The sequence below is a fragment of the Amaranthus tricolor genome, chromosome 5 (assembly GCF_026212465.1).
Source record: "Amaranthus tricolor cultivar Red isolate AtriRed21 chromosome 5, ASM2621246v1, whole genome shotgun sequence".
Classification (NCBI taxonomy): domain Eukaryota; kingdom Viridiplantae; phylum Streptophyta; class Magnoliopsida; order Caryophyllales; family Amaranthaceae; genus Amaranthus; species Amaranthus tricolor.
The window spans coordinates 31,885,770-31,900,910 of record NC_080051.1 but is presented as its reverse complement, the minus strand read 5'-3'; the positions used below and the strand labels follow the sequence as shown (position 1 = coordinate 31,900,910).

At 32.6% G+C, this 15,141-nt stretch overlaps 2 protein-coding genes across 2 annotated transcripts; both read right to left on the bottom strand.

Annotated features, from left to right (window-relative positions):
- Positions 1–8,619: 8,619 nt before the first annotated feature.
- LOC130812854 (non-specific lipid-transfer protein-like) lies at positions 8,620–10,935 on the bottom strand. Its single transcript, XM_057678473.1, has 2 exons — positions 9,108–10,935; positions 8,620–8,886 (listed from the first exon to the last, which is right to left on the bottom strand). Exons 1-2 carry the CDS (start codon positions 9,452–9,454, stop codon positions 8,877–8,879), a joined length of 357 nt encoding a protein of 118 aa, XP_057534456.1. The 5' UTR covers positions 9,455–10,935; the 3' UTR covers positions 8,620–8,876.
- Positions 10,936–12,085: 1,150 nt separating this feature from the next.
- On the bottom strand, positions 12,086–14,856 carry LOC130812855 (non-specific lipid-transfer protein-like). Its single transcript, XM_057678474.1, has 2 exons — positions 13,166–14,856; positions 12,086–12,304 (listed from the first exon to the last, which is right to left on the bottom strand). The coding sequence occupies exons 1-2, from the start codon at positions 13,510–13,512 to the stop codon at positions 12,295–12,297; spliced, it is 357 nt and encodes a 118-aa protein (XP_057534457.1). The 5' UTR covers positions 13,513–14,856; the 3' UTR covers positions 12,086–12,294.
- Positions 14,857–15,141: the final 285 nt, after the last annotated feature.

Here is a 15,141-nt window from a genome sequence, read left to right as displayed (position 1 = left end):
CCATTAATTCATGTTTTGTCAAGAAATTTTAGTGATTTATTGACTTCAAGGTAACTAATTAATTATATCAAATGCAAATATTATTAAATATTTTAAGGTTTTTGGTACGTCACTACAAATAAGTATAGAAATAGCAATGGGAAAAAAGCGATGGGAAGAACTGATTGCCAGTGGTCGCCCTTGCATTCTGTTTATGAAAAATAGCGAGGAAATCGCATCTACTTATTTAATTTAGCGACCAACAAAAAGGCGACCGCCTTAAGGCCCATCGCCCATCCTACTTTTTGACCATTTATCTATCATATGGCGATGAAATGTATAATCGCCATTTTATTATTCTTTTGTAGTGCATTGGAAGTAAATTCACGTTCAAAGTTTGATTTAGTTTTTTGCTTGTAAATTATTTTTGTTTATTTTTACATTTTTTTCCCTAAGAAGAATTAGTGATCTTATAAGAGTAATTACTAAATTGATGTTTGAAGCGCTTAAAGACTTTGGCTTTTATAGCGTCTTTTGATCATATTAAAAACTACGATCTCAATTGAAATTGTAGTACACATAATATTTTTATGCTATCACTTTGCCAAATTTTTAGATCTGTCAATAGATTGAAACCATGTACTCTGCAATAAATAGTTATCATTAAATTTTATATGAGACCGTATTATCATGAGACGAACTCATATAAATAGCTCATTTCTCTAATTGATCATGATATCATTTTAAGATTATACACGATTCATTTAAAGTTATGTATCGTCTTAGATTACTGAACGTCGTTGGTATAATTTCTTGCCTTTATATATCGCTCTTTTACTCGTTTTTATCTTATTACCTCCTTTTACTTTTTACTTTTATGTTTATTTTTTATTTTATTTTTTTATTTTTTAAGGGTAAATGTGTGTTGTACGTTGTAGACTTTAGGGTAGTTGCAAGCTTCACTCTTATTGAAGATTATTTCTTAAGCCCATGAACTCTTTGACCGCACTCTTCTTTATGGGTATGAGTTGCCGTTTTTTTCCCTTCTCAAACCCTGATCATTTTTTTTATAAACGGGATACACTGGAAATGATGATGATGATAATATGGTCACTTTAAGACTATAAAAAGTAATCACTTTAAAACTCTAGGTAATTACTCTAACATTATAAGTGATCGGCCAATAAAAATAGTGTACGGTTACTATGACATCATTTTAATTGAGAATTTATGAATAGTTAAACCTAAGCTCTGTACACTGTATTAAACTTTTTACAAATAAGTAAAAATATTGAAATTGAAGTTTTCCATACTACTATTTCTAATTATAGATTGCTTTTCTTTGTTGAAATTCAATAATCTACGCTGCACAGTCATCTTAAGAAGATATATTTCAGGCACCTTTCTGGACTATATATAGCATCTTATTACGTTTGGTCTTTTGAAGATTGAACGCTCTTAGTATTATACTTCATTTGAAATATTTTCACCAATCACCCATTAATTTATTCAAGTATAAATCTAATTATTATGTGACATAAAAATTGAACGCGAACATACGGAGTCAACTTCAGCCTCACTCAGTCCTAGCTGTTGCAGAAACTGCTTCTATTTTTTCTCGAGTCGAGTGACTCTTTAGCCGCACTCTCCTTTTATGAGTATGAGTTGCCCCCGTCCTTCTTTCGCCAGACCCTGACCATAATTTTAAGCGGGATACATTGGATATGATGATGAAATCTAATTATTATGTAACATTTTAATATATTCGTTTAATATATAAAATTTTAATACTTAACACTTTTTATAACGTATATATAAATACTAAAACTCAAATTATATTGTACAAAAAACAAATGTGATTAAAAAAAAATTAAAGGTTAGGATTACATCATAGAATTATATACTTAGCTTCTAGCTATTTGATATAAGTGTACGACTCCGTCCAAAACTTAATATTCCATTCTTTAAATTTTTTATTTTTTCAATGATCAATTTCACTGTAAATATTTTAAATTTTTAAGAACAATAAGCTTCAACTAGTTATAATTTTTTATGTAATTTTCAAGTATATGTAATTTTTTATATTTGACTAATTGATAATATTGATTTTTGTTAACTGTAAACCCAACTGTTAATGAAAATTTTTGGTAAATTTTGTTATATTGATTAATTATTTGAGAAAAATGAGCTGGAAATTTAAAAATTAATACACTAATCAAAGTAGCTTCATTTTCATGTAAATAAACTTTTCATAGAAGTCACTTAACATAAAATTTTTTGCAATTTGACACAACTAATTAAACATTAGAAAAACAACAAATAAGTTAGGCAAAAAAAAAATTTATTTACCAATTTGGTGGTCATTTAATTGATAATTTAAAGCTTATTTGATGTGTCTACAAGAACTCATGTATGTCTTATTACATAGTAAGACGATGACATAGAGTTGTAGAAAATATCCCAAAGCTTTAAATTATCAATTAATGATCATGTTTAATGAGACATGATCATATAAATATAAAAATAGTCAGTTTCTCACATTCTTTATTTGTAATTACTTTAATACTATAAAATGACAAATACAAAATTATAAATGATCGCTTTATGGTTAAATTTGATAATTTTAATTTTTAAGATTGGTTATACTTCATAAGCGATTAATTATTTACAAAATAAAAAGTGATCTTTTTAAGGTTATAATTAGCAACTTTAACATAGTAAGTGATCATTTTAAGGTTATAAGTAATCATTTTTAATATTGTAAGCATGATTCAGTCAATTGAATATAGATAGTCTTACTGTGAGACCATCAAGTGATCTTATATGAGACAGTTAAGTCTTGTAGGAGACCGTCTCGCCGTAAGATTGGTCAATACAAAAGGCCTATTAGTAAAAAAAATTTTAAAAAAATTGAAATTTGAATCAACAATTGTACATGAATTTTTTTATTAAATAATTTGGGCGGACCCATTAAATTCGAAAAGATTAAAAAATAAGCTTATCATCAAAAAAAAAAATTTCCTAAATAACTTCGAAAATTTTGATTCCCATATTAAGCCTCTTCGTGTCCGAGCCTTAGGTCAGGTATGTTCGCTGACCATTGTTACTAACAACGAACAAAAAAAGTAATCAAAAAAGTCAAAATTCTTTATTCGCTATTATAACAGCGAACGAAAGAGAGACAATGTTATAACATTGAAAGAGACAAAAAAAAATTATAACACGTTTGTGCGAAGAAACATGTTTTAATGTTTTTTACCCTTCTAACGCTATAATATTGTCTCTCTTTTGTTCAACTATTAGTTACGAACAACGTATTTTTTTTTCTTAATTGCTATTAGTAACAACTAACAAACCTAAATTTAGAAGCGAACACAATGATGCTTATTTTGGGAGTTAACTGAAGTTTATTGTGGAAATTAAATTTCTTTTGAGATTCTATTAAAAAAAAAGTTTATTTTACTCAATCTTTCAAAAAGTTGTTTTACAATGAAACCGATCTCATATGATAAAAAATTAGTGATCTAAGTTTGCTCCCAATTGAATACCGACCCAAGTTTGGAATGGGACGTATATAAACGTTGGCCCCGTTGTTTTTAAAGGTTCCATGACCCATGCAACAAATATATGTGCATAATCCGACTTTTCGCGCTTCGTTTCTCTTTTCTGAGTTTTGCTCTTTCTCGTTCTTGTCTGAAGAAATTATCTGATCAGATGATATTCAAATTGTGAAACTTTTTCGTAGGGGATCATTTCAATTTCGATAAAATTAGGATTGCGGCAAATTTGTTTATCATCAAATTGAAGGATTTACCAATATTCATTCGGTAATTGTTTTAATCATTTGATTATTTTTTTTGATCGATCATATTTAGAGTTTGAGGAAAAATTGACGTGATAAGAAGTTTTTTGAAATGTAAATTACTTGCAGAAATTAAAATTTATTTGAAAATTTTATTAGGTTTCGAGCAAAGATGATGCATAAAGTATCATAAAATGATTAGTTGTTTGTACATATGATTGCTTGAAATTTATGATTCTTTGGTTAGGTTTTCGCCTAGAATTGATGCTAAATGAAGTGATTTATATTGGAATAGATCATATAGACGGTTTAAACCTTTCACACCCTCCACAGTCATCCCCTATTGATGATGGAGGTCTTAACTCTCCAGTGACGAGGGCAGGTTACAACCCCAAAGATGAGAATTTACATTCTCTTGAATTTTGTTAAAGCAAGTGCCAATAATCTTAATGATGACGTTAACTTTAAACATATAATCGAACATGATTTGTCTTGTACTTTAGAGAGGGTCGATAAAGATGTGTCGGATATGGGTAATTTAAGGTTTGGAACGGTTGATAAGAGTTGCTTGATCAAAGCAACAAAGAAAGAAGCAGACTGTGAGTGGCTCGACCAACCGCTCAATCGAGTAAAGTCTAGCTCGACTGGTCGAGTGGTGTTAGCTCGGTCGAGCAAGGTGTCCAGAACAGGTCAGTAGCTTTACTGGAAGCTTGCTCGACCGAGTGAGGTAGTGGCTCGGTCGAGCGGAAGTCCAACAGACTACATTGGATCCTGTTTTTGGTCAGAATTTGTAGTGACTATGCAATAATATGATGCATTACTCTATTGTTTATTGTAATGTTTATTGTCATGGTTAATTAGGGTGTTAATTGGGATGTTACAGTTTATGGTGATTTATGAGGGAATACTAAGAGTGATGAATATCTTGCCTATAAATAGGATTCATCACTCATAGTAACATTCACTACAAAACACACATATTGTTGAGAGGGCTATTGCATTGTTAGAAACTTGAGAGTGTTCTTACTTTGCTTTAGTATTTGTGGTATTGAGAGATTGTTCTCAAGATAAGGGAGGTTTATTGTACTTGTAATTGTTGAATTCATTATAATAAACTATATTTGAGGGGGAAGTATTTAAGATACCTCATAAACACTTATGTTCATTTTTGCATTATATTTTTCATTTGTTTTTCATTGTTGAACCTCTTTGAGACTTTCGTTTTCAGGGATGGGAGGTTATTACATTGATGAAGGGGGTTTCACTTTTTCACTCCTTATATATGATAATCTCTTTTGATGATCATCTATACACCCTTATTTATTCCTCCCTTATTTTCCTTGTGTGAATAGTGATGGTTCGACACTAGTGTGTTAAACCTTGACGAGCAAACTGCCCGATGATGATGTTAGTGGTTTCCTATCACGACACACTAAAGCATCTTCCCTTTACATCCATTGTCGTTATAACTCCATTTTTAAAAATGTGAAAGCAAATTAATCTAATTGCAATGGTTGTCGGCCCTAGTGCTGTAGTGCATTTGTCAAGGCTGACGGTAGACTAGTTAGAGGACTTATTAGACTGAGTATTAGTTGTGGAGTGAAATTATAAAGTTTATAATTTTTCTTTTTTTTTCCCCCTGACAATTTAATAATCTTATGAATGGAGAAAAGGCTATAGCCTAACATTGGCCTGGTAATTGAACTACCTGGGCGCAACAACACTAAAACAACAAAGGCAACAGAAGGAAAATAAACCTAAACACCTCAAAAGCTGAGAGAAAACACAACCAGTTCACGAGAAGGACTCATATCCTCATCTACTCTACTAGCAATGTTTTTTGAGTACTACTGCTACTGTAAAAAGAATATTGTCTGCAATTATTTTCACTGTAGTAGGCTTCATGTCAATGTACAACTGATTCCGGTCCACTGTCTCCTATTATTTTTGTCTTGAGGATTGAATCTTTTTGTATAGCAAGCTTTTCGAGTCATATTTTGTAGTAGCCTTATTCTTAAGTTATGTTTCACCAAGACAGGCCCTTATTGGATCCCTGATGTCTTTATGATTCTATTTGATGATGGTAAATAAACCTCAAATTCCAGAAAAGAACACTTTTGGCTCTTAAGGGAGAAGCTGAAAGTATCATACGGCGATGGTTAGAGCCTTACCATTGATGATGCATGGTAAAGGCTTCATTTTAATGGATAATAGCAGAGAGTGGAAGTCCATTGAAACATCTATGGAAGAGAATAAATGTGCAGATTAGTTAGTTTGGTGAAGGTGCAGTTGAATGGCTTTGAAAACCTGTTCATCTTTAAGTAAAGAGATGAATCATGATTATTACCATGATAAAATTTGATGCTAGTATGGTACCTGATAGGAGTATTTTCTATGTTTTTACATGCCTATCCTACCTTGTAATGGTCCCCTTAATGGTACTGTCACTCTGGGAAGATCTTCAGAATTTTGTTAGTAGTAAAGAAATCTGTTTGTCAGGCAAAAAAAGAGGAACAATATAGAAAGAGAATTTAATGAAGGAAAAATTAATTGGAATTTAATGAAAAATGGAGGTAAGAGGTTTAGGAAAATAGTTTATATAGAGAGTGGAAGAATGAGAAGAAATCATTAGAATATTTGTGTTGAGTTTCTATAATTCTTTAGGAAAGTATACGCCTTTAAAATGCTTCTAGCCATTTACATCTTTCTGCATGTTATTATATTCATAATCCTAAATGCCAAAGGACTGAAGTGGAGGAGATCAGATGAGCTATTGGTCAGCTCATCTGATCAAGCTTGGAAGGAATGGTGACCCTAGATTAGCAAGCATGGTAGCAGCATTCTCTGGGCTTATACTTGAATGAGCAAGTAGCAGCTCACACGTCCATTTAGCGGCGTGTTCGGCAGAATTTTGAGGAGAGCCACTGCTTGGACGAGCAATGTAGCAGCTCTAGCGTGTAGTTCCGAGCGTCATGGCAGAATGATGAACTGTGAGTATGCTGGGGCGAGCGGTCTACTGCTTGTGTAAGCACATGGGGGATATTTTCGAGCAAGCATTGTGCATTAGTGCATGATCAGAGGTGGTCTGCTTGGATGATAATTGTTAATGCTCAGACGATAATTGTGATACGCTGAGATGAGCACAATGCGTCAGTCTTCGTGCTCTAGGCCTAGTATGTGTGAATGTATTTGTGGTCTTCTAGGATTGATTCCTTTGACCTTTGAAGGATTTAAGAACGCCTTTTGAAGCCAGAGCATGTGTGAACTTGTTGAAGTTCATCTAATTACATGAGAAGCTCTGGAGTGTAGGGAGAAGAAAGCACCACCAAAGAGTGGGTGTTAGATAGAGAAAACAGGTTTATTGAAAGGTTTTTTATTGCTTGTATTCCTATGTATTTGATCTACATTTAATAGCCAGAGAGTTGTAAGTAATTTCTTGTTAATAAAAAAATTATTTTCTTAACTAATTTAAAAGATATAATATAGGATTTAGGAAATAACTAATTATTATAATTCTAACGATATTTTATTCTATTTTCCAACAGCGTAATCTTCAAGGAAGATTTCTTTCTTGTTGATGAGTGAGGGTAGCTTGGGATAAGAGCTTTGTGAAGCTAAGTTGCTTGCTCAAACTATTGTGAAGAGAGAGCAAAAACTAGTGAGCTAAAATAGTGTATGGATGTATTGTATGAGCAAACATCTTTGACAGTGTTTCAGTTTAGTGAGATAAATACATCGAGTGTTTTTCAACAAATGAATTTTCTTTAGGGTCTGGTGTTACATGTCTATGACATCTTTCCTACACCCGCTAGATTCACATTGGTAAAATGGCAATTAACACATTTGATCAACATGTAGCCTTGTGATGATAAAACTTAGCAAACATTTAGAATATCTTTATTTGGCTCTTTCGTTTACCATCACAGCGCTGTGTAATCTTCCTTTTCTTCATTTAGTTTATAAGCACAGCACACCTAATTTTATTTAATACAACTGTCCTATTTTAGTTGGTCAGTATTGTACTCATTAGAAATTTTGTAAAGTTTTCCTCATTAGAAATTTTGTAAAGTTTTCCTTTTTTATCTTGGTGTTCCAATTTTGAGGATCAAATATCAATACTTTTTGGGTTAATTATCTTTTACACTCAAGCTGTTGCATACAGTTTTTACAAGAAATAAATAGCAAATAAAGAGTTCAAGTAAAAAAAGCTTGTAGTCTTTCTTGGGTGAATGTTTATAATAGATGAATCAATTTTGTTTTGATCTTCCTGGATTGCACTCTTGACTCTTCAATTCTAGCTATGTTATAGTTGTAGCATGTTCGACGTTGTAAGGGGTGTTAAAATCCATCTCTTTTTAAGACTACCTTGAATTTTTTGTTTAGAGATTCAAGGTTATAATTAAGAAATAGCAATATTAATAATAGTGTTGGAATATTTACAGCCCTTGAAGCTGGCATCCCTTTTTGACTTTTGAGACAGCAAGGAGTAAATTCACTGTTCACCATTTTTTTTTTCATTTTTCGTAGTTCAATCCTGTACAGAGTTTCCATCTTTACAGTCTGCAACTTCATTTAATGTAACATGCAACCTGTAGAACTTTATTTTGCGGCTGATTAGTTTCTTGAAAAGAGTCAACAAAGTTGCTTCTTGTGGGATTTGTGGCCTCATTTGGAGATTTAACATTTTTTCTGTTTGAAGGCAGGTTTATTAGTATGTTTTTTCTTTGCCTCTAAATCATCAGTTAGTATTCCTGAATAGATGCCCATATGATATTTTAATCATGATAACTTCAGTTTTGCCCAAAATTGTTAGAATATCTTGCTTAGGCAATCATTAATTGAGCTAAAAAAGAAGAGAGTTTTTTTATTATCATTGCAATGCCTTCGCTTATGATCGAAGATAATATAAATCATGATGACAATGGCACATGCATACATAAGTACGTAATGATAACCTGATCATCAGAAAGTAGGTATAAGCCTTCATTCGATGAGAAAATCTTAATGAAATATTTGTATATTGTACTCAACTTAAGCACCCCACTAATACATTTTGGTTGATTTTTCTGGTGCTTGGCTCCTTGAAGCTTCAGCTCTAGTTTATCCTGTAACATAAACACAGTAAAAATGTTCAGCAGTTGAAAACTCATAGCCTTGTACTATGAGCATAGTAAAGCTATCTTGTTTGACCTTGACCTTGTGAATTTGTTGTTATTTTGTTTTGTATTATAAATTTTTTCAGGAGTAGTGATATTGTCGGCTATTTATCTGATTGCAGTCTAAATTTAATCTCAAAACCCATTAAACAAGTAAGAAGGAGTTGTACTTGTTGCAGTCTGTCTGTGGACCAGCAACTGTTCCAATTCTGACTCCACATTTGCTAGGAAGTGCAGCTGTGTTCTTGTGATTGATACCAGGGATGGCTGCGGCAGCTGATTTCATGCACCTGCAAGCAGTTCTTTTATCCTGCACAGTGTTAGCCAAAGATTGGAGGGTTTTGACACCTTTGCAGCAAGCTGCTGATGGTCCATTACCATTTTCTAGGAAGGCAAGGCATGGAGCAAGGCTCTGAGAGACCAGACCACAGTTAATTGCAGCCTGTGAATATGGTGCAGCCACCATCATGCACATGACAACTGCAGATAACAGCTTCAGGTTAGCTCGACTAGCCATGCTATAATTTGTTTGCAAACTTTTAGAATTGGTTTATATATAGAGAGAGAGATAGAGGGGAAGGATTTGGTAAAACACTGAATGGAATAAACGCTTCCATTTTGTGCTATTTATTAAAATGTACGAGGAGTAGGGAGCTAGTAATGCTTAATGGTAACTACTTAGGTCTGGGGTTTGCAGTTGAGTCTTGAATGCGGGGGTCACATCTATTATTTGAGTGACTTGATCTGTTGAATTGTTTTGCACATTTGAGAAAGCGCCTACATTATGCTTTTGTTACTTCAAAATTAATTGAGATTTTAGGTCTTATTATTGATGCTGAATTGTAAAATTTATTCAATTCGGGTTCATTGAGTCCAGGTAAATCTTGAGTATAAGTTTGCGTATGGAGAAAAGCCACAACTATTTTGAAATTAAATAAGTTACAACTTCTGCTATATTTTGTATATTCATACATTTGTGACATGGATATTTTGATGTTCACTTGTCAAGTCTTCTTTTCTTTTAAGTATTAGTTCCTTTGTCCCTGTGAGATTGCCCCGGTTACTGTTTTGGATTTCCATATGAGATTGTTACATTTGCACAATTGGAGTCTTTTCCTCTTATCTCTTAGCTTATTTCGTCCTTTTGTATGATTGTGTTTTTATAATGAAGCATAGTGAAAGGGTAGGAGACAATCTCACATGAGAGTGTATTTCATGCATACATGCGATAGTTCAAGCTACTGCTAAGTGAATGAATACTAATGAAATGGCAGATGAGTTCAATGGTGTATTTACTTTCTCTACTTGTTTGATGTAACTCTATTGTTATTGCTCTTGCTTTCATTGTCGATCACAAGTCCAGATAATGAATCAAAACTGTAGTTTGTTTGTAACAATCAATGTAAAGCACCATCACATCTTATGTTACAGGCTGAATTAGTCGGCTTTATAATGTTGAGATTAGGGGTTTGACATTGTTTTAATTTTTTTTTAGATTACAGAGTCAGTGATCCATGGATTTTCTGACATTCTTTTTGTGATTTTAGAATTTTACTTGATTACTACCACTTAGCTAAGTCATTGCTGCCAACCACTTCAAATCTAAATTTTATTGTCTCAATTAAATAAGTGGCCCTCTATTTGAGTTGACATTAAGACTTTTGTGTACAACATCTCAACTTGTTTAGTGGGTCTGAAGATTAAGTTGGTAGAATTATCAATGATCACATGTCTTGTTTCACATGGAACATCATAATTTTTTATAATGTTACATTTTAGAGACTAGAATGGCCCCAGTTTACATTGCTGGTCCGCTGGATTAGCAATGAATGGCTCACCATCTTATATACTTCTCACATACTAATTCAACTTACACTATTAACTCACAATAACTCTAAGTAAAGAGAATACTTTGTTATTTCTAGTTAACATACGTGAATACTGGAGGTTAATTTTTTAGTACACTTTCAACATTTGCATTTTCAATTTTATTTTTCTTTTTAGCAGCTTAAATTTGCCTCTTATGATCACCTTTGGTCCTTTCAAAATGTCTTGAAATTTTTTTCCATCATTTTTAAGAGTAATAATTAAATATGAATCATTGTTGGAATATTCATAATTCTTTTTGAAATGATTGAGTTTATGTTCTATTTTGAGAGTTTATTGTAAATGAATAGTTATGAATTTATGATGAATTAGATACGTGTGCCCATCATTGGGCTCAACTTGAATGAGAGCTAGCATTCCCTACATTGTGTTTGCTCGTGAGGGTTGACTACTATTAAGGGTCATTGCTTTTACGAATGCGAATGTTATATTTTCTCCATCCCAATTAGTTGCAAAGTATTTTTGGGCTGTTATAAATCAGTTGCGGTATATAATTATATGATAAACTTTACCTATTAAACCTTAAAACCTAATCTGCTATATTTCATTCAATACTACGATAATGTGTTAACATTATGGATTTTAACAAAAATAACCCCTAAAATTTGCATTTGAACTATTTGACTTCAAGTCTAAGTTTCCTCTAAAATCTAATTTGCTGAGCATGAAACTATGCTGCAAGCCTGTAGGCTGCAACTAGTTTGGGACTGAGAGAGTATTCATCATTTCACTTTCAGTTTGTGTCATATTTCCGCACTATGGTTCTGAATGATTTTTTTTTTTTTTGCAAACCGAATTGCTTGAAGAACACATTAATCTTAATTGATGACGGGCAACATTAGTAATTTGTTTTGATGGTCAATTTTTGACATTGAATAGCCTCTGAAAATTAAAATTCAAAATCCCGGATATGTCCTTTAATTGGAATCAGCGTCTATTGTGTATATCTACTTCAAAGGCAACTAGAACATTATTAATGAATGTAAGATCAGCATCAATAAATGACCTGATAGGATCGCACTCCATGCAGTAATATCTCCTGGTTTTAGGGGCTTGCTTGGATCACAGGAGGAAATTTTAATGACCATCTAATGGCATAGCCAAGTTCTTATGATTGATTTCACTATAATTTACTCATACTTATAGATATTCATTTTTTCTGATGCATATTTTTTCATAGGTGTGTTGATCGGATGTTTCGGTGAAATTTTTTTGCCTTACACTTAGTCCAACATATTAAGGTACATTTCACATGAACACATCAGAAGAAGTCTCATTTTTAACAAATAAATAGCTTATACATACATATATATAGATAATTGTAATGACGTATGAGTGAAAAACCCGGTACAAATACGAATTAAATAGAATACAAATGACTATCTGTAGGTAGAAGTCTATCGAGTTCTTTATTCTTCAAGCTTCATGGCCAATAATTGGATACTTCATTAAAGTTGGAAACTGTTCCATCTAGTTCACCCTGGAGACATGACACAAATGGAACACGAGTTAATTATGTGGAAATTAATATCAAATTATGTCAACTAATATCGGATGTCTCAATTCTTATAGCTACAATTTAATGATGGACTACATTGTTTTCTCGTAGAATTTTATCATATCACTTAGGAGTATGTCATATGTGGCTCTTGCGATATATGATAGGTTACTCTTTATTATGGCCGCACTTTAATAAACCTTGCTGAAAGATATGTTTCTTGGATTTCTTAATTTCAATTTATGTACTTGTTTCAGTCGTTTATACTATGACCTAGTTATGGACACTTTTAACACTTAATTTTTGAAGTCTTTTAGAAATTTAGGCAAGTTGAACTTATGGACATCTACTTTCATATGCTCATGGACACTTTAGCACTTGCTTTAGGCTAATTTGTGGAAGTCTTTCAAAAATATAGGCAAGTTGAACTTTTGGAAGTTTATCCTGCATACGAGACAAACACCTGAGCGAGTGGCCTTGTGGCCTATGCCACTTTGAGACAAGCGGCTGAGTTTTAGTAGCCTTGTAACATAGTTCTAAAATACTAGTTTTCTATCTAAAACGCCACTAAATGTGGTGGATTTAATCTGTATGATGTTTAACTGTATTATAATTTGCTTATTTCTTAGTGATTTCTTCTGTTTGGACGCATACTTGTGTGGGAATATGGACACAAGTAACTGAGTTATAGTGGCATTGTGACAAAGGCCAAAAGTACAAGTTTCCTTCCTAAAAGGCATTTAAATGTCGCGTATTCTTATTTAACTGATTATTTGTTTACTGCTTAGTGGTCTTTCTGATTAAAGAAGCGTTTTAATTGGAGAAACAGAAATAGAACCATACTTAGAGCAATCAGTGTTGGGGCTGATTGCATAGGAAATTGTGACACCACATTTAGTAGGAAGAGACGCTGCCTTCTGGCTATCAATACCCTTAACAGAGCTAGCTGCTGATTTTATGCAGCCACAAGCAGTTTTCTTGTCTTCTGGGGTAGACGCTAATTTGCTGAGGGTCCGAACCCCATCACAGCATGTTTCTGACGGTTCATCGCCACCCTTTAAGTAGGTAACACATTGTGCAATATTTTTGGTCACTGTGCCACAGTTAATGGTTGCCTCTGCATACGGTGCAACGACCACCATGCACATAAGAACTGCACACACAAATTTGCAAAAAGCTGAGCTAGCCATGGGTTGATTTTGGTTAAAAAATCTGGATAGGATCAGAGTACGTAGATGTGTGTTATAAGGATTTTTCTGGCTATTGCTGGTTTTCGTTCTACCTAGTTTGGTTCTTTATATAGAGAAGTTTTGCGGGTATGATTTTTGATAACTTGGTAACTTTAGCAATGCAAGTGTATGGGGAATAGTTGGTAATTACTTGTTATGTTTAGATCCAGGTCGTCCTTTATCATTTGACTGAGTATTAGCCTTGCCTTTGGATAACCTCTTTTATTTCAACAAACATACAAATAGGATTGACAAATAGAACTTTTACTAGTGGATCATCTTTAATTACTACATGCGGTCTATAGTAACAAGGTTAATTTATTGATGTATCGACACTTTTTCTTTGAAGTTTCAGATTATATTTATTTATCTTAAATAAAAGTCAATTGAAAACGACTTTTTTGTTTTTCCAATAGTAAGATAGTGTTACATGTTTTTATCTAGTCCTTACGAACTTTTAGATAAATACTCAAGTACTATTTAATGACATTGTAGGGATGAATATTATTATTATTTCATTTAAAATTAATTTGTCATCATACATCGTTTAAACCTCTTATAGAGAACACAATCTATTATTTGACTATATGACATATATAGGGATTGCATATTGTTCATTTAGTGAGAGGCTAAGAGCTCGGTCATCTACATTCAGATTAACAAATTTTTAACAATCGTTTTTATCTATGAATTATGGTTCAAAATACATTTGAATTATATACTTTTTATTGAAAATTTTTCATGATTTTTTATGTCAATGGGTTAACCTTAGTCAATCAAATGATTTATAGAAATTATCATGATTTTTTGGAGCTTGCGACTAAGTTTTAGATGTATATGCATTATAAAATTTGCTGTATCTACCATATCAGATAGATGCAAATTAAGTGATGAATTAGAAAGAGCTTATATTTGGTGATTCAAGTTATAAAATGTTTTTTTTTTTTTTCTTCTATTGTAACCGGGTAATCTGCATGTTAAGTGAAAGTAATTTTGTCCGAATGTGTACATAAAGATAGTATAATTATAATTTCTATGGGTTATCAATGCGTGCCACCTTTGTATCATATTAGTCATATTGGTGTTACTTGTTGAGTTGGTCCAAGTGCTGTCCTAATTTCATTGATGAAGTTATATTTATGAGCAGCAGGTTAACTAAATATATTTGTAGGTCTTTGGTCATATGTCTTAAGAATTTAGTGAAGCTTGTAGGCGTACGAAAGCAAGACTTATATGACAAGTAATATAATGCGGTAAGTTTCAAATAAAATAGTGTATTTTTTTGGATTATTTGTTTGTTTAAAATCTTCTCAAAGAATAGTCTTTTTTTCTAACGTTGATTGAACTAGTTTTTTGAGTTAAATAAGTATCAATGGATTCCGAGCTCTTTTGTAAGAGGGAGTAAAGCTGATAGGGTATATATGGGCTTGTTAAACAAATTAAGTTTGGTTGAGTTCGTGTTTGGGTCATATATAAATGAGCAATCCTTTGACCTGAACTAACCCGTTTAGTTAATGGGGTTAAAAATCACAATATTATAGCGGATCAGGTCAACCTGATTTCAACCCACGCACTTAACCCGTTTATATA